This window comes from Euleptes europaea, chromosome 9 (genome assembly GCF_029931775.1).
Source record: "Euleptes europaea isolate rEulEur1 chromosome 9, rEulEur1.hap1, whole genome shotgun sequence".
Classification (NCBI taxonomy): Eukaryota; Metazoa; Chordata; class Lepidosauria; order Squamata; family Sphaerodactylidae; genus Euleptes; species Euleptes europaea.
The window spans coordinates 72095936-72116122 of NC_079320.1; the positions used below are offsets into that span (position 1 = coordinate 72095936).

The window sequence follows — 20187 nt, forward strand, 5'->3', positions numbered from 1 at the left end:
TTACCCTCAATTTCCTTTTCCATGGTAAACTGAATGTTTGGATGGATATTATTAAGATGGTTTAGAAAGTCCATTAATTTTTCTTCACCATGGCTCCAAATGGTAAATGTATCATCTACGAACCTGAACCAGACTGTAGGTTTGTAAGGTGCTGATTCTAATGCTGTCTTTTCAAAATATTCCATGTAAAAGTTTGCTATTACTGGACTGAGTGGACTTCCCATAGCTACTCCATCAATCTGTTCATAAAATTCTTGATCCCATAGGAAATAACTTGTTGTCAAACAATGCTGAAATAAGGCTGTTATATCTTCTGGAAAAATCTGGTTAATCAATGAGATTGTGTCTTTTACTGGAACCTTGGTAAAGAGGGATACAACATCAAAACTGATTAATATATCCTTTGGATTGAGTCTTAACGGACTGATTTTGTTGATGAAGTGAGTTGAATCTTTGATGTAAGAAGTGGTTTTTCCAATGTGGTCCTGTAGGAGGGTGGTCAAATATTTAGCTAATTCATATGTTGGGGAACCAATGGCACTCACGATGGGTCGGAGTGGAACGGAATCCTTATGAATTTTAGGTAGTCCATATAATCGTGGTGGTTGTGCTTCAGTCTTGCATAGTTTTCTGTGTGTGTCGGGATGAAGAGTGGAATTCTTGATCAGAATGCTAGTTTTCCTGGTAATTTTGCAAGTTGGATCTCGTTTTAGTTTTTTGTATGTGGCAGGGTCCAGAAGTTCCTCAATCTTCTTTTTGTATTCTTCTGTTTTCATGATCACTGTGGCATTGCCTTTGTCAGCTGGTAGAATAATGATTTCTGGATCTGCATTGAGGGTCTTGATGGCGTTTCTCTCCTTGCGTGTTATATTGCTAGCAGGGGGCTTTGCTTTTCGTAGAATTCTTGCTGTCTCTCCTCTTATTTCCTCAGCATCTTCTTCAGGTAGATTACGAATGGCAGATTCTACATTTGCAATGATGTCTTCCACTGGAATTTGGGTGGGAGTGACTGCAAAGTTTCCTCCCTTAGCTAAGATGGAAGTTTCTTCAGGTGAGAGTTGTCGGTCTGTCAGATTGAAGATAATCCGTTTGTTGTCAAGTTTTGGACTGTTCTGTCTTCTTTCCTGTAATTTGTTAAACTTTTGCTTCTGTCTGGAAGTATGGCTGGTTAACCCCTGTTCCATTTTTCTGTAGGTGAGATTATCAATCTTGTCCCAATCATGGCTTCTCATTTTGTGGCTAGTATTGATATGTAAGGAAAACAACTCCTTGTCTGTGGCAGCAAGTTCTCTGCGGGTAGTGTGAATTCTCTCTCGTAAGAGAGCCCGTTCTAGATGGTCATAAATGCGGTTAGCTCGTGAAGTTTTAAAGATTCTTTTACTTGTGAGAAAAGATGGAATGGTTCCAGTATCTCTGCATCGCAGTAGAAAAGTTAAAGAACAAAGTAGATGTGCTTTCTTGTTCCGAAGTGTTTCCAATCTCCGGGTCTGTTGAAATATTTCCTCCCCGTAGAGGCGTTCAAAATATTGTCGAAGGCTTTCACGGTCAGAGTTCATTGGTTCTTGTAGGTTATCCGGGCTGTGTAACCGTGGTCTTGGAATTTTCTTTCCTGACGTTTCGCCAGCAACTGTGGCAGGCATCTTCAGAGTAGTAACACTGAAGGACAGTGTCTCTCAGTGTCAAGGGTGTAGGAAGAGTAATATATAGTCAGAAAGGGGTTGGGTTTGAGCTGAGTATTGTCCTGCAAAAGTATTGTCCTGTAAGTATCAAGATAATGTGCTAATGAGGGTATGGTATGTTGATATGGAACCATTGTATCCTGAAGTGATCTGTTAATGTGTGTAATCCAAAACTAATCTGTATGGCTATTGTTGAATGTTGTCTTTGTCTGGAGGTTTTTCAGGGCAGGAAGCCAAGCCTTATTCATTCTTAAACTCTCCTCTTTTCTGTTAAAGTTGTGCTGATGTTTATGAATTTCAATGGCTTCTCTGTGCAATCTGACAAAATAGTTGGTAGAATTGTCCAGTCTTTCAGTGTCTTGGAATAAGACCCTGTGTCCTGTTTGTGTCAGTCCATGTTCAGCCACTGCTGATTTCTCAGGTTGGCCAAGTCTGCAGTATCTTTCATGTTCTTTTATCCTTGTTTGTATGCTGCGTTTTGTGGTCCCGATGTGAACAGATTGATGGAGTAGCTATGGGAAGTCCACTCAGTCCAGTAATAGCAAACTTTTACATGGAATATTTTGAAAAGACAGCATTAGAATCAGCACCTTACAAACCTACAGTCTGGTTCAGGTTCGTAGATGATACATTTACCATTTGGAGCCATGGTGAAGAAAAATTAATGGACTTTCTAAACCATCTTAATAATATCCATCCAAACATTCAGTTTACCATGGAAAAGGAAATTGAGGGTAAACTCCCATTTCTTGATACCCTTGTCATCCGTAAATCAAACCTTCAGTTAGGTCACAAGGTCTACCGGAAACCAACTCACACAGATCGCTACTTACACAAAAACTCCAACCACCACCCCCGACAGAAAAGAGGAATAATCAAAACATTAATGGACCGTGCAAGACGGATCTGTGAAACACAGTTTCTCAAGGAAGAAACTAACCATCTAAATCACGCACTGCTAGCAAATGGCTACTCCAAGAATGAAATCAGAAGGGCCATTGAACCAAACAAAAATCAGAAAACTCAAGAAAAACAGTCTCCCATAGGAAAGGTATTCTTGCCATTTATTAAAGGAGTCACTGATAGGATGGAGAAACTTTTGAAAAAACATAACCTACAAACAGTGTTTAAACCCACCAAGAAAATACAACAAATGCTACGATCAGCAAAAGACAAAAGAGACCCCCTCACCTCTGCAGGAGTATATCGTATACCTTGCAGCTGTGGAGAAGTTTACATCGGGACCACAAAACGCAGCATACAAACAAGGATAAAAGAACATGAAAGATACTGCAGACTTGGCCAACCTGAGAAATCAGCAGTGGCTGAACATGGACTGACACAAACAGGACACAGGGTCTTATTCCAAGACACTGAAAGACTGGACAATTCTACCAACTATTTTGTCAGATTGCACAGAGAAGCCATTGAAATTCATAAACATCAGCACAACTTTAACAGAAAAGAGGAGAGTTTAAGAATGAATAAGGCTTGGCTTCCTGCCCTGAAAAACCTCCAGACAAAGACAACATTCAACAATAGCCATACAGATTAGTTTTGGATTACACACATTAACAGATCACTTCAGGATACAATGGTTCCATATCAACATACCATACCCTCATTAGCACATTATCTTGATACTTACAGGACAATACTTTTGCAGGACAATACTCAGCTCAAACCCAACCCCTTTCTGACTATATATTACTCTTCCTACACCCTTGACACTGAGAGACACTGTCCTTCAGTGTTACTACTCTGAAGATGCCTGCCACAGTTGCTGGCGAAACGTCAGGAAAGAAAATTCCAAGACCACGGTTACACAGCCCGGATAACCTACAAGAACCAAAAAATCAAAAGAATTTCTGTCTAGACATTAGGAAGAACTTTCTAACAGTTACAGTGGTTCCTCGGTGGAACAGGCTTCCTTGGGAGGTGGTGGGCTCTCCTTCCCTGGAGGTTTTTAAGCAGAGGCTAGATGGCCACCTGTCAGCAATGCTGATTCTATGACCTTAGGCAGATCATGAGAGGGAGGGCATATTGGCCATCTTCTGGGCATGGAGTAGGGATCACTGGGGGTGTGGGGGGAGGTAGTTGTGAATTTCCTGAATTGTGCAGGGGGTTGGACTAGATGACCCTGGTGATCCCTTCCAACTCTATGATTCTATGATGGTACTTTACGCTGACATGCACAAGAGAAGCACCCAACCCCAGCAGAAACGAACCAGCTCCATCACTGGGAGCATAAAGTGCCCGTACCTGCACACTGCTCTTCTCGGGCGATTATTATGGCTGTCCGGGCAGCTTCACGGTATTGCTTTAGCGCCATGTACAACCGAAACAGGTATTTGGCATCCTTCGTCAGAACAAAAAACAAGATATCTCTAAAGAGAATGCACAGTAATGTACAGTTGCTGGGATTTTGGCCACTCTGTGAGCCCAACAGTTTGTAAGCATTTGGGGCTCTTCAGCACAACCTTTCTGCCTAGGGGTTGGATGTCCACTGAAATTACTTCCCAGCCAAAAAAGATGTTTGTAGCCACTGTTCTAAAAGAAAAAAAGCTCTCCCTGCAATTTTAAATATGCATTTCAAGTTGCCACTTTTGAATAATAATAATAATTTTGTTGTTACTATCATTAGAAAGCAAAATCAAACATTTCCAAACAGAAGACAGCATTTTCAGAACTTTATTCTAACCAGATCTATTAGTGCCAAACGTTTGGATTCAAGTTCAATAAATGAAACTTGGGATAATGACAAAACAATGCAGGATGCTGCTATTTCAGCATACCTTCGTAGACCTAATGAAGTTTTGTTTTGTTTTTAAACACAGAACCTGTTACATTGTTATCAAAGACTGAAAATGCTCTGAATATGTTTCTGGTCAACAACTACTGAAGGCAGCAAAATTCTAGTATTCTAAAAGATCCTAAGCAGCAAAGGGCAGCTTTTATCAACAATTCTGTAGATAGTTTGCCTCACAATGATTAAACCAATGGCTTGTAGTCTTGATCCTTTAGAGCTTTTCTTCTACATTTAAGAAATGCAACTATGACTGATTACATTTAAAAAGTTACTCACAGAGACAGACTATGGCAGATGAAGTGGAGTAGAACAAGAAGAGACAGGTTTTAAATGAGAAAAACTGGTCATGGAGCAAACTAATATTGTTAAAAATGGCAATCAGCATGGTTACACAAAGTACTACAATGTTCTCTTTTTCAAAAATTAGACCAAACCATTTCCTATCCCCAAAATTTCCCAGGAGTACCAGATGTGCTGGGAATAATTATTACATAACCAAGTGGAACCAGGTTCCCATTTTTTTTCGGTATTTGCAATTTCTACACTCAGGAAGGAGGCATTTGTTAGGGAAACAAGCTCTTGTCTGCAGCTTCAAGTTACATTTATGAGGGTCCACCCCCAACTTGTCTATCATTGAACCACAGATTATGGTTCAATTTAACCCAAACCTTAACCACAGCAGACATGAAGTAGCTGCTGGAAACACGAGGAATAAAAAGAGGAAGAGAGTTCTTTCAAGTAAATTGCAGACAGGCAGCACAGAAATTGTTTCAAGAACCCAATTCCAGTTTTAAACGCTTTGAGCAAGAATGTGTCAGTCACAGCCTTACAGCTCATTCCTGACAGGGGGGAGGGTAGATAGGCGGTGGCCAGGAGCAAGTGCAGCCACGCCACCTCCACAGAGGTTTCCCGGCCGAAAAATAAAGGTCAAAATACATTTTTTAAAAAACCCTGTGAAATTCCTCCATGGGGTTACATGGAGCTATGCCAGCTATTTTGCTGGCGTAGCAACACTGCAGCGTAGAGGGGTGTTCCCAGGTGCTGATGGACTTTTAAAAGATAGACTAGCTGTCATGTTTAGCTGAAAAGCATTCAAGGGCTACCAAAGGATTAAATTATACTGAACAAAGGATAGTGTGTGTAATTTAGTACCTTTGGTATTCCATCACTCTCTCCCATGAGGTAATCTATGAGCTGATTAGTCAGAGCTTCATCTTTTGCCTGTCCCACCTATTGGGAAAATAACATGTTTCAAAGAAAAAACAATTAAGACACAATGAAACAAACACTACCTACAAACAACCTATAGCTATTATGATTCTTGGATTTGCAACTTCCATGCTTGCAAACAGTTATAGTACGATGAAAGACCCAATCCAGTGAATATATAGTTCACTCACTATGTTCTTACTTTGGAATCAAAATGAATAGAACTCAGTTACTGGTGCTGTTTCTGTACTTAATCGCTATAACAGAGAATGCAGAATTCTTGTAAAAGGATGAGTCATCGTCTCTCCTTCTCTTGCTAAATGAAGTTTCTTACCGTCTCTATTGCCATTTCTATAGCCATGTTATCATCTGTATTTGGACTTTTCAGAAAGTGCTTCAATGCCTGAAAAAAGCAAACGTGAACATTCAAAGCATTATATCTGAACATTGTATATATAAATCACTGTGTGTGAAGTCTTCATTTTTATTTTTAGAGGAAACCATATGGTACATGAAGATATGTTCTGTGTTCATATGTGTTTCTGCATTAGTTTTCATAAAATATGCATAGGTTAGCAGTTGGATAGCTAGGCTGGAAGATTTCAAATGGTAAGGAAATGTACCAGAAATGCAGAACATTAACATAATTCCCCAACACTGGTTTCTACTACGTGAATCAATGATCTTCAAGTTCCTAATGTTAACAGGCAGCAACCCTCTGAATGCCAGTCCTGGGAGACAACAACAGAGGACGCCTTCGGCCTCCATGCCCTGTCTGTGGGCCTGTCAGGGGTACCTGGCCGGTCACTGTGTAAAAAAGAATGCTACACAAGATGGACCACTGGTTTGATACAACATGGCGGTTCTTATGTTCTTCACTATATCATACAAACAAATCATGTTGGAATCTAAATCATCTACAGCTGCTCCCCTGACTGAGTACAGTGGCTTTGTCAGGTGAGAATCCTAAAGTGTTGTTTAAATGCATAACACCCTCTATGCACTATCCAACTCACTGTCTGAAGAACCCCCTTTGAACAGTAAATACCATTCGAAGGACTCAGTGATGTTTTTATGCTGAAACTTTGACGGGGATGCCTCAACACAGCTAGAAGCGCAGACATACCCTGAGGTTGAGGATATTCCCACATGTTTAGATTTAGTAGCTACACAACCCCTTATGCATCCCAGAATAGCTACTGTTAAAGACACAATGCAGGGCTAGAAAACAGGTCACCCAGTAAGGCTGTTTTTATTCTTCAATACTAACCCGGGCATACTGACCACACAGAAGGAAGAATTTCCCTGCCTGAAAATGCTTTTTCTCTCCTTCAAAATACAAGGCAATACTCTGAAAGTCTTCATTAGTGGTGTTCTCAGAACCTGCAACAAGTGAACATTTGGAGTGAAATAAAAAGTTAAAATTCCTGTCTGATGCATTCTGATGGAGAAGCAATTTAATTAAGATTTATCTTTTTTCTCTAATTGCAGGAACCAATTAGATCGTTTCACAGAGTGGCCATATTGGTCTGCAGTAGAATAGTCAGATTTGAGTGCAGAAGCACATTAGAAACCAACAAGATTTTAGGGGTATGAGCTTTCAATAGTATTGACAAATGGAGCTTTGACTCTAAAGCTCATACCCCCCAAAATTTTGTTGGTCTCTGAGGTTCTACTGGACTTTAATCTAACTGCAGGAATCAACTGGCTTCTATTTTGTGTTGTTCTGAGACTTTATTGGCAGTACATACCCCCTAACATATTTTACAATGTAATTTAACATTTCCCATGATTAAAAACAAACATACATACATGCTGGGTAGAGGAAAGACAAAGAATAATGTACTGGCAATAAAAGGACTAGGGAGAGAGCCAGCATGGTGTAGTGGTTAAGCGCAGTGGACGCTAATCCGGAGAACCGGGTTCAATTCCCCACTCCTCCACATGAAGCCTTCTGGGTGACTTTGGGTCAGTCACAGTTCTCTTAGAACTCTCTCAGCCCACACGTAGGCAAGTAATGGCAAACCACCTCCAATTATCTCTTGCCATGAAAACCTACAGGGTTGCCATAAGTCAGCATACATGCCCACACAACAAGGGAACAAACTTTAAATATTATTCTTGGGCTGTAATACTCACTAATTATTTCAGCATAAATCTCCATCTTATTGTGCTGCTGGGCCAAGGAAAAAGCTTCATTATTACATTTGGACATGACCAAAAATTGTATGGCAGAACCGTAGTCACCTAATTGCAGAAAGAACCTGAAAGAGAACAAATGATTTCAAATTAAAAACACCATTATTCAACAAAGGAACTTCAAAAGGGAGCAGGGACAGCTATAGTTCCTGGGCACAGGAGCAGGCAAAATGACTGCCAGTGGCCTCCAGGCCACAAAAGCACACAGCAAGGAGGGCACAGCGTGACTCCTTCATGATCCTTCAAGCCCCATCAGCACCAGAAGGATTAAAAAGCAGTGTGAAAGAGCCACGCTCTGCCTCCTCCTCAGATGCCCATCCCACAGGAAATGGCAGAAGCCTACAGAGGCCACTGTGACACCACAGAGGTCTCTGAGGTGATTTCACATTTCCTGTGGGGGTGACCTCCAGGGAGTAGGTTATGGAGCATGGCTCCGTTGTACTTCTTTTAGCCTTGGCTGAGCTGACAGAGCTTGAAGGAGTACAAAGGAAGTGCCCTCTACTCCTTCTCCCCCACATCACCAGGACCGAGAAGAAACAAACACAGGTAAGCAAAGGAGCAATGTCTCCTCAAAGGGGGCACTGCTGTTCAGGCACTGCTGTTCACTCACTCAGTTGCGTGGGTGTGTCAGCAACGACAGCCAGGGGCAACTACTACTACTGACCCTCTCCCTCCAGCAGGAATGGTAGTAGGGTTGGGTCCCTTTTTGGTCTCCGCTGTCTGGCAGAGGGATGAGCAGGAGCTAACCATCACACTGTGTATCAAGGAACTGCTAAAATAGAATTTATCTGGAAGTCTGACTGTAATAATCAATGCCTCTGTTGAGATGAAATTCTCCTCACCTTAATTATTTTAATAAAGCTGCGGAGCCTAGGCTGTTACCACTACTGCATTTTGATTTTGCACAGAAATGTAAAAACAAAACAAAAAAAAAACTTCTTGGCCTTTTGACCCTCATTTGGTTACCATGTTTCTTTCTCTATACCATGCATGTTTATCAATTTCTGAAAGCTGAGAATATAACTTCATTTACCTGATGAATTGTGGGCTACAGTTCATTTTAATGAATTAAGACATTAAAAATGTCACAAGAATGCCTTTATATTTATATGTGTGTGTGTGTGTATTATTTGCCGTCAAATTGCTTCCAATTTATGGCAACCCTATGAATTAATGATCTCCAAAATGTTCTATCGTTAACAGCCTTGCTTAGGCTGTTTATATTTATAACCTGGCCATTAAAGTTATATGTGGATAAAATTATAAGTCTGTTAATAGTCTGAACAACTAGGTTCTACCTGGCCACCATCTTTGCTCCATCGAGAGACTGTGTTTCTCTGACAATGCTAACAGCCTTTTCAGGATTGTTAAGATGATCCAAATATAGCCGGATAACGTTGTCCCACTGCTTGGCATTTTCATAGGCCAAGACAGCTTCTTTGTACCTATCGAAAAAGACCACAGATAAATTAAGCATAACTGTAATTGTAGCTCAAAACCTCCAGGTGCACTTAGTTTGTCAAAATATATCCAGAACCACGCTACCCAATATGCTCTGTGAATTCCTTGCGTTGAAGGCATGGAATATTCTAGGGACTCTGTTTGTAAGTATTTGTTGATGAGGAGTCTGTGTACTGTCTAGCCCAGCAGTGTCAAACATAAGGCCTGCAGGCCGGATCCAGCCCCTTGAGAGCTCTTATCCGGCCCATGATCCAACTGAGGCAGCTACACCCCACCCCCACTCTCGATCTCGGCTGGGGAGGCGTGGCCCAGCCCAACCAAGGGACATTGATGTCATATACGGCCCTCGTAACAACTGAGTTCGACACCCCTGGTCTAGCCCGTTGCATAGGAAACACTCCTGCAAACCTTTTCATGGGAATAACTCTGAGGCTATCCCAGAGGAAGGTGCCATATAACAGAACAGGTCTGTGGAATCCAATCCACTGTTTTGGATAACGTCAACACAGACACAAAGGTTGAGCTTATAGGAGTGCTTATGATTTCAAGGCTAATTTTTTACACTGGCTTAAAATCAAGTGATTAACTAATGAAGGGGACATGTTAAGATCTCACCACTATTGTTGGATCAATACCTCCCAAGACATGCCCACCAAAGGTGCCTGCTTGGGCACTGAATCACTCAGGCTGATCTTAAACAGTCTCATAGAACCCGTTTGGTTCCAGAACTCTCTCGGGCATTTTGCAAGCTTTGATGGATTCTCTCCGGATGGCTTCCTGTACCAAATTTCACCTAAGGATGAGTTGTATATTGTGTTTGCCAAACTGTACATTATTTAATGCCATGTTCCCTTCTCTTCAACTTCATCCCACCCCAAAACCACTGTCCACAAAACAAAAACACCTTTAATTCACATATATTTTAAAAACTTACATTTGTTAAAAGCCCATTTTTTTTAAACATTTGTACCTAGTTGACAGCCCTTTTTATGTCACACTGTGAAGACCTACTTGTATTAATTAGGTGACTAAAAAGGGCTTCATACATCTATTTTTCCATCTCCTAGATTTCAAATCCTTTTAAAATAACCTTATCTTGTAAAAAAATAGCAAAAAAGGAGGGATACTAATTCTGTAAAAGCATTCTTCTTTTGCTGTTCCTTCCAGGGCACAAATAAAATCACACACGTCATCTGAGATTTAAAACTCAGCAGCACAAAAATGAAGTGATTAATGTTCTATTCCTGAATGAATTAACATTTAAGAAGCCATCCTTCACACCCTTGCTCAGGTGTGAGTCCTGTCAAATTTAGCAGAGCCAACCCATAAATTCAACTATGATTAGAGGTTTACAATAATACAATTGGATCTGTCTCTAGAAGTTAACACATACCTGCCATCTGCTTCCTTTGCTTTGGCATACTGTAAATGTATCTTTGGCGAGGACACATGAGGGAGAAGCTCACCAACCTTTGCCCTAGATGACAGTGATAATTATATGTTACACTTTCTGATCATAATTTTACATTCTTTTTTGCCTCAAACAAGTTCCCCCCAAAATTGTACCAAGGAAACACTATTTTTTTTTTGCTCTTTATTTAGTTGGAAGTTTCTCAAAAAGTACCAAGATGTATTTAAGACTAGTCCTTCTCATTTATTATCAGCTATGCTATGATTTTTAGGGAATGCAGAAAGGCTCAGAATATGGTATCTGGTGTATAATTCAGCTTCCTCAGACTCCTAGTTGTCATTTAAAAAAAAAACATGTTCCTAGACTTTATGGCAGTGACAAAACATTTGCAGTGTGTGTGTGTGTGTGGTGCTTGTTGAAATCACAGGAGCCAAAGGGCTGGCTCAAGAAGACCATCTGCGCCTGGGGTATTGGTGGTCATCAGTGTCCTTGTCCACCCCATGATGAGCAAAACCAAATTAAACTACATAACATTATACTCCCATAGATAGGAAGTTGACACCAAAAAATCTTAATGTCAAGTTCTGTTTGGTTTTGCTGATTATTATAAAGTCTGTTAGTCAAATTCTAGCTAGTTTGTCAGATTCTAGATAATTCTGAATGTCTAACTTTTAATAATGTGCTTTGCATAGTATTTTACAAGCTTTGGTGGTTCTGAGAAGCATGCTTTTCCCTGTTACTATTAAAGCTTGTTACCTGCACTTATTGTGTTTTTAGATTAACTTTTGTAACGGCCTTTGGCCATACGCAATAAATTTGAACTTGAACATAAAATTTAAAAAAACCCAACTATGCAGATCTGCTCAATGTCTACACAGCTTGTATCTTTTTAAAATTATAATCCTCAATGTCAGGGGAGTCATTGGTTGACCACTTGCTTTGGCCCACAACCTGGCAGAGAGCTTATTCCTCAGTGGAGAAGCTGGATTGGTCTCCTGTTTCCCAGCATGATGTACATAGAGAGAGTGGAGGAAAGGGAATCACGCTCTGCTACCTCCTCCAGGCACACCTCCCAATCAGCCCAAAGGCCCCTGCAATGTTCGCTGATTCTTTCTCAGATTCACCAGCGCTTCTGGGGTTAAAAAAGCATGAAAGCAAGTCACACTCTGCAAATGGGACACCAGGGAATGCAGCTGCAATGGAAGGGAGGGGAGAAGAACAACAGTTGGGGGGGGTAAGGATGGCCATGATTTGGGGAGAGAGATGGAAGGGCGTATGACACTGCGTTAAAAAACCAACCCTAAGAAGGGTTTACATGTACGTTTGGAGAATATGCTGTGGGGAATTATTTCTCTCCTGGGTCTTTCTTGAAGCTAGACAAGAACAGCGGCTGAGGTTTGGGGAGAGGTGCAGAGAGCAGAAGACAGAAAGGAGCATAGCAGCCTGAAGACAGCTAGTCAGAGCTATTTTCTTTGAGAGTGTCTTTGATTATCAGCCAACTTGATCCCACGAGCTCAGGGCATAAAATACTATGTTAACAATAAAACCCCATTTACAACGAATAAACACTCATCTTGCTCTTTCCTTTTCTACCGCTCTGCAATTCCTGGAGATGTGCAAAATGTCAAGGCTTCAAGATCTTTCAAAAGTCTGACTTTCTTATTTAGGCTAGCATTTGTGGTAGGAGTTAATGGGGTGGGGGGCAGAGTTTTCATATTTAGAGGTTTTATATTTTTGCTTAATACGGCTATTTGAGGATAGGGTTTTCACAGGGTCTTTGGGTTAAAAGAACCCAAAAAAGCTAAATGAGAAGAATTAATGCTACTACAGATTGTACCACACATTTCATTTCTGCATCTGTAAAATGAGAGTAACAGCATTACATGACACATGAGGATAAATACACTGGGCAATTAACTGCTTCTATATGGTTAATAAAATGGTGGGGGTGGTAGGGAATCACAGATTACTCCAACAGTCTCAGCAAGGCTTTTCCCATTTTTCGACACTTTATTTAAATAAAACGTTTTTATGCCGCCTTTCCCATTAGGGTCCCCAAGGTGGCGAACATTAAAACATTTGAACTTCAAAGCATTTAAAATGATAAAGTAATAAACATATAAATACGTAAGTACACCCTAGCAAAAGTGGGGAGGAAGGCCAGTAACAGTTATTGGTGGTATGCCGAATGAAACAAAAAAAGTCTTCACCCATTGGTGGAAGTCACCAAAAGAGACAGATAAACATTCCTGGGGAGCGAGTTCCAATGTTTTGGAGTCGAGACTGAGAAGGCCCTTTCTTGGGTGTACCACCCATCCAGCCTCAGATGGTGCGGGTACCTGAAGCAGGGGCTCCAAAGATGATCGGAGCAAATGGGTAGGTTCATATGGGAGAAGGTTGTCTACAAAGCATTATACATTTTTACAGAAGTGCAACACTGCGTATTCTACACTTACCAATTTTTGCATCGGATATATACTGAGGCAGCTTTGTCATAATATTGCCCTTTTTCAAAAAGCTGGGCAGCTTCTGAAAATTGCTGTAACACAAATAAGTGATAAAAATGTTATGCCAAGAGTATGTCATACTGTGAACCCGTCCTTTATAAACTACAAGTTCTAGCTACCTTCATGCTCTCCAGAATAGCTCCACAATCTCTTTTCAAAACCCTGCTGGGATGCTTGATGGCTTGGTTGACGCCCCGCCGAATATCACCCATGCGAATAGACATCTGAGCGACTCCAGCGAGGCAGGCTTCATCATGCTCTTGGAACTGGAAATCAAGGGTACAGTACAAAGGTACAATAACAGAATCATAAAAAAGCACACCTACCACCATACCACGAAGAAGAAGAAGAGTTGGTTTTTATATGCCGACTTTCTCTACCACTCAAGGGAGACTCAAACCGGCTTACAATCACCTTCCCTTCCCCTCCCCACAACAGACACCCTGTGAGGTAGGTGGGGCTGAGAGAGCTCTAACAGAGCTGTAACTTGCCCAAGGTCACCCAGCTGGCTTTGTGTGTAGGAGTGGGGAAACAAATCCAGTTCACCAGATTAGCCTCCGCCACTCATGTGGAGGAGTGGGGAATCAAACCCAGTTCTCCAGATCTGACTCCACCTCTCCAAACCACCGCTCTTAACCACTACACCACGCTGGCTCTAAAAGGATAACAACCAACCCATGAACAACAGAAGGGCCGTTATTTTGGATGCATTAACAAAAAGAACCCCCACAGAAGGGAGATTTATCATTTGCGTTTAAAATCAATACCTATTTTTGTTTATAACTTCTTCTTTTTCTTTTTACCTTTTTCGTAGACAGGTTTCTCTCAAATAAATCGTTCAACACTTCAAAATATCATCAATACAAAACACAGATTTTGTAATCAAGACAGAAAAAAAAACTATTTCATTCTTCCTTGCCAAGCATAAAGAATAAGAGATCTGAAAGAAGGCAGTTATGTTCTCCCAAATGTCTGGTAAGCTTTGCTTTAATATGTATGGTTTCAGTGGCAAAACTGATTTTTGACATTATTAAATAAGCCTCAGTTCCTAATCAGTATTCTTGACTTTTAATAAGGTTCCAAATGAAGATTTTAATGGGAAAGTGGAGAGTATAATTGTGAGCCAACCATTACCTTATTGTTCCCTGTAATTCCTTTTTCATAGTGTGCCAGAGCATTCACATAATCTCCCCTAAAAGAAAACCAAATTATATCATTACCAAGTATCAGAGTATATGACTACATTGTGGCATAAATGAGATACTTAGGGAATCTAAGGAACAATTTCCAGATGTCCGGTTCTGAAAATGTCAGCACAAATTACATCCAGAAACCACACACAGAATCTGTTGTTTGTCACCCCTCTGTTGTTATAAGGGAGGATGAAGAGACTGCTGGCTGAGTACCTGTTCTTGACACTCACTATTGTTTTATTATCTAATGAACACTTATCGAGATGCTCTAGAAAAGGCCTGCTATTTTCTTCATTTATCTGTCCAGACCTGCATGCCTTAAGTTCCTCAACACTGATTTCTGCCTTGATCTAGAACTGACTCATGACACACACATGTGAAGACTACCAGACTGTATCTCCTATGCTTGGATTATATTATGACTGAAGAAGTTATTTTATGAACAAAATGGACTGATTCCCAACTTCCGTATCTATCTTCAGACTTTCAAGGTCTCATCACCATCATCTGTTTGGATTATGTATCTTCAGACAATTAAGGACATACGTTTTGCTTAACTTATGTTCCAACAGCAGCGTTGCTTAGCTATTGAGTTCTCTTATTTTTTGGATGTTTATATTGTTTTGTATTTGAATGGTTAGCTAATAAGCACTTTCTTAGGCTTTTCATTTGGCTGTGTGCTGTAATTTTTATTTCTTCTTTTTGATCAAGAATCTAGCAGCAACAAACCAGCAACAAGCTTCAGTTCTAGTTATTAAGTTCGAAAGGACACAACAGACTTATTTACATTCTCAAAAGCTGGGAAGCTTGTCTTTCCACTTACAAAGGGAGAATTTTAAAAAATGAGGGAGACGGAACTCGTTCCATTTTCTGTGACATTATACTAGAAAGGATGCAAGAAGCTTACTTTAAGAAGACTTCTGATGGAAAGCAAAATAGACTGGTTGGTGGACTCTTTGATTAGAAATATTCATCGTGGGTTCTTGGGACTACATTACATATATCTATTGGTAAAATGCATTACAGCTTTTCAGATAAGATCAAATTATTATGTTGCAACCCCCCCTCCCACTTCTAAAAACAAACATTTCTACCTGCACTTGTATCCAAGTGCTTAAAAAAGGCTACACTACAGTAACTGAGCTGGTAAAGCGCTCATTCAGAGGGAAGTGTTACTTGTCCTGGGCAACTAAGCAACCATGAGGGTGCTCTATTATTACATTACTTTCCTATCTGAGACACACGGGTGTACTGAAAATGCACTCAGACATAATCTAAGCATTACAATATGCACGACATATTACTCTAAAGAGAAACCATGGACAGCACACCTACTCCTGGAGTCTCACCCTTCACAATTCTTCTCTATGGGATAGTTGTCTTATAGTTCATGTTTCATCCGCATGGCTAGCAAGGGATTCCACCCATGCCTCCAAAAAGGAAACATAGGAAGCAGCCTGCATTTTCGACAGCAATCTAGTTTAAAAAAGGTTTCAGCTGATTTTGAGGTAGTTACTTACAATTTCCCCTTAAACAGCAACAAAATACAGTCCGACTTTTAAGAGAGAACATACGTGAATTCCAGTTGTACAGCATATTCCTTTGATATGAAGGGGATTTCATCTGGTGCCAAACGCTTAGCCAGCTGTAACGCGCTGTCCCAGTGCTGCAAATCTCTTCTCATCTATTACCAAAAGAAGTGTTGATTTTAATGGGAAGGTTTATGATGATCCCAAAGAATCAGCACATTAAAAATAAATCATGTATCCTCCAATGCAATTTTAGGTGGCTTAGTTACCTCAAGAGCAACAGAAGGACAAGAAGATGCCAGATACAAATCCTGAGCCAAGTTAAAGTCATTAGTAAACATAGCAAGGTGCCCTGCTAAAAGGTTGTGGTCTTCGATACCCTGAAAAAGACAATATAAAAATAGGTGAGATCTCTATTATGGGGCAAACCTAATTGTAGATACATTGCTGTTTTGTGTGGTAGTCCAGAAAAAAAACTCAAGAGTACAAAAGTAAAAAAACTTTACTTTCATTTAAAGAATGAAAATGTGCAATCCAAAGGGGAGAGGGATGTCCTTTCCATGTTCTGGACTACATATGCTCTGTATGCTGACTGCATATGCTACACATGAAAATTATTATTCAGCATGATGCAAAGCTCTATGTCAGCTTTGATGAGCACAATATCTCCCCCATGAGGAAAGTTCTCTCATACATTTTAACGTGAGGGATTGCACTGCAGGTGCACAGAAACCTGGCATTTAAAAGTCACAGTCATTTCTCCACCCACAGTGCGATCTCGCTTTCTCTCTGCTTCACAATTTGCATGATAGATACATACTTTATCAAACTGAATGTACAATCATTCTTGCTGTTCTCATCATGCATCAGACAACTACTTGCCTTTTTAACGGATTTTGAAATGCCACACGTACATTTATATGCATGTCATTCCCCCCCCCCTTTAAAAATGTTTTTAAAACTGCTACACAACTGCACCAGGGACTGGGATCCGATAGCTGCTTTGGTGACAGCCCTGGCACTAGCACATTCAGCAGGTCACAGCCAAAGGTAACTTGCACATAGTATATTTTCCCCTAGTGTTCAAGCCTGGAGGAGAAAAGGTACTTCAGTATTTTAAGTGGTCAGGGTGCTTTCATACTAGCTCATGCTGCTCCACTCTACATGCACAATGAACATTGGGGGCCTAATAATATACCTCATAGAAGAAGATTTGGTTTTTATATTCCAATTTTCTCTACCTTTTAAGGAGAATCAAACCGGCTTACAATCACCTTCCCTTCCTCTCCCCACAGCAGACAGGTGGGGCTGAGAGAGTTTGGAGAAAACTGTGACTAGCCCAAGGACACCCAGCAGGCTTCATGTATAGGAGTAGGGAAACCAACCCAGTTCTCCAGATTAGAGTCTTCCGCTCTTAACCACTACACCACGCTGGCTCTCTACAGTACTACGGTATACACATAAAAATCTTGCTTGCATGGGAGAGTAAATGTGAGCACAGGAGTCTCCACGAATACCATCAGATCAGCACTACATTTTACAGGTATATGTGTTGAATAAAAACAGCAAAAGCTTTTGAGCTTTGCCAGAGATAGATATTCAGAACAGAACTAATGGGGTTTTTCTTTGTACTGGGTTTTTAGAAAAAAATCAGGATCATCTATTATTTACAGTGCAATCCAAAAAGAGGAGTTACACCATTCCAAGGCCACTGACTTCAATTGACTTGTAACATTCAGTTTAGGAATGCTGTCACTCAAAAAAGTCTGAGCTCACACATTTTGCTTTATTTTTTGGTGCCTAACTGGAACTTTGGCTGAAGTTTAGGCTCTTAGAAATCAGGATGAGCTGTAGTGTAATCTGACAGGAGTTTAATTTAAACAGCTAAACCTGCAGAACATTTACATTTGTGTTACCTTTATTTGCTCTAGTGACATGACCATTCCCACATTTCTGATGGTCCTGTATACCCGAATTGCAAACTCCAGCTCCATGTGATGTAAACAAGCTCTGGCTAGTTCGTTCCAACTTGGCTGATTGTTCAGCAGTTTGCACAACTCCCATGCTTCCGAAAACCTACACAAAGTTGTGAAGACAAAGTAAAAAGCAGCGATAATCACACTAATCATGTCCAGCTCCAGGACATCTGTACTGTACTCATGTACTGTAATTAAAAGGAACCTACCTTTTCAACATTAACGTTTGTGTGAGCATTTGTTTCATATCATTAGGCCCCAAGCTTTTTAAAGTACCAAGAAAGCTATGAGTACTAAGGGCAACTGTGTTGGTTTTCCCACTTTGAGTCTGACAGGTTAATTCTCCGTTATATAACAACAATGGCTTGTGAGAATAAGGAACTTTAGTGCCTCCTGCCAAAATCACCTTGGATCCTGTGTTACAATGAAAAGAATGTTATTCTTTAAATTTTTCATTCCAACAAAGTTAACACTTGGTTGCTGATAAATGACTAACAGTACAGTCATAAACAGAGTTATATCCTGCTAAGTCCGTTGAGTTGATATATTTAGAAGGGTGTAACTCTGCTTAGAACTTAAGAAACAACAAAAACAACCAAAACAAAGTGGACATAAAGATTAACATAGTGTTCTACATCTATGCTGTAGTGTCTTGCCCTGAGAAAAAAAGAATTACATGCAAAAACTAGAGATTTAAGCTTGACCAACATATAAATTCTAAGAATTCTGAGCTCCTATTTTTAATGGACATGACTATGTTTCATTTTTTAAAACAAAAACAAAAGAGGAGTCAGAATAGCTGGGAAAAAAATTCCAAAAGAATTAAAAAAAAATTCAGATGGGCACTGAATTGACTGCAATAATTTGGGGTATTTTTCGTTGTAATCTGTACCCTCTATGTGTTATCATAGGCTTTAATCCTATTTACTTGGGAATAAATCTCATTTCAATTGAAGAACTGTAAGGCTGAAAGGGGAAAAAAGTTCACCCCTTGCCAGAAGACAGAACTAAACACTGACCAACTGTATAAAATTCAAATTACAGAATCCATATTGCAGTGGGACACAGAGAGTTCTACATGACTCAAGTAAAAAAGTGCAGCCACAACCTGTAGAAAAAGGTACAAACAAAACCAGAAAAAGAAACCTCACCCACCACAAAATAAAGTACTTAACATCGCTGAAGTAGACAGCTTAACCTAAACTGTCATGAAACTGAATTCAATCCTTGTTTCTATTGTTGATCCATCTCCCTTTAAACTCACGCCCCATCTAAATTTAACTTGTAAGCTCCTGGAACAGGCAACTGCCTTTTGTTCACACTATTCTGTAACCTGCTATTACACTAGTGGGAGAAAAACAAAACGTTAAATACCTTGTATAGTATCCTTATGGAAGACATAAGTATATATTTTATCATCATCATATGCAACAAACACTCCCTTGTCTATAAGCCAGTTTTCCCACAGAATGCCCTTGATAGTTGGCTGGAAATTTGGAATCTCATAGACACCATCATTCACCTACAGAAGACAGCAGTGCAAAATCACTTTGTAAATTGAAGAAGCAAATGGAACATGATCAATATTTCACATTCTGAGTTATATTAAAATGACATTTAAAGCAGGAAAAGCATAATCTAGCAACTATGGTAACGGGATGCAGCTGAATAAGGAGACAATTGTCAAGAGACTGGTCCCTTTTAGGGGTCTCTTGTCAATTCAAACAATTGGTTCACACTAATACATAACAAAACAAAAAAAATCACAGAAAACCCCGCCCCCTCTCTGAGAACCGAGGTCAAGCTCACTGTAGTGTCAAAGAATGAGACAAGGAGATGGGAGGGTGTCACAGGTGCCGGGAAGACCATTATCCCTATCAGTGTTAAAGAATCCATGAAGACACACTCCATCTTGTAACCTTAAAGACTTACGGGCTGGGGGAAGATGCTTGCTTAATTGGACCCTATAAATCTGCAGAGTATATGTTCTCACTAGGGGAACTCAATTGGTTGAGTCACCTGGTCAGCAAACAGATGATTGGTCAAGCTACATCATTGGGTATACATTTGATTGGTTAACTAGAATCATGCCTATGTGGGTCATTGGGCATAAAGAAAGATTCTTCAGCTTAGTTTTCACCCTTTTGTCTGGATTACATCTAACTTCAGGACAACTCAAGATTCTGGCCAGGTTGGCCAGAGTACTCGTTTGGA

The 20187-nt window shown here is 40.2% G+C and overlaps 1 protein-coding gene across 1 annotated transcript in view; it reads right to left on the minus strand.

The window, feature by feature from the left end:
• The window catches only part of WDR19 (WD repeat domain 19), a 50177-nt gene that overhangs the window by 13903 nt on the left and 16087 nt on the right, over positions 1–20187 (minus strand). The window contains exons 15-29 of the mRNA XM_056855942.1: positions 19348–19495; positions 18183–18387; positions 17914–18073; positions 16267–16377; positions 16043–16152; positions 14410–14467; positions 13395–13541; positions 13225–13307; positions 10751–10834; positions 9195–9341; positions 7837–7961; positions 6968–7080; positions 6032–6100; positions 5641–5718; positions 3942–4038 (exon numbers count right to left, since the gene is read on the minus strand). Of these exons, the coding sequence (XP_056711920.1) occupies positions 3942–4038; positions 5641–5718; positions 6032–6100; positions 6968–7080; positions 7837–7961; positions 9195–9341; positions 10751–10834; positions 13225–13307; positions 13395–13541; positions 14410–14467; positions 16043–16152; positions 16267–16377; positions 17914–18073; positions 18183–18387; positions 19348–19495 (1735 nt within the window). The remainder of the gene's footprint in view (positions 1–3941; positions 4039–5640; positions 5719–6031; positions 6101–6967; positions 7081–7836; positions 7962–9194; positions 9342–10750; positions 10835–13224; positions 13308–13394; positions 13542–14409; positions 14468–16042; positions 16153–16266; positions 16378–17913; positions 18074–18182; positions 18388–19347; positions 19496–20187) is intronic.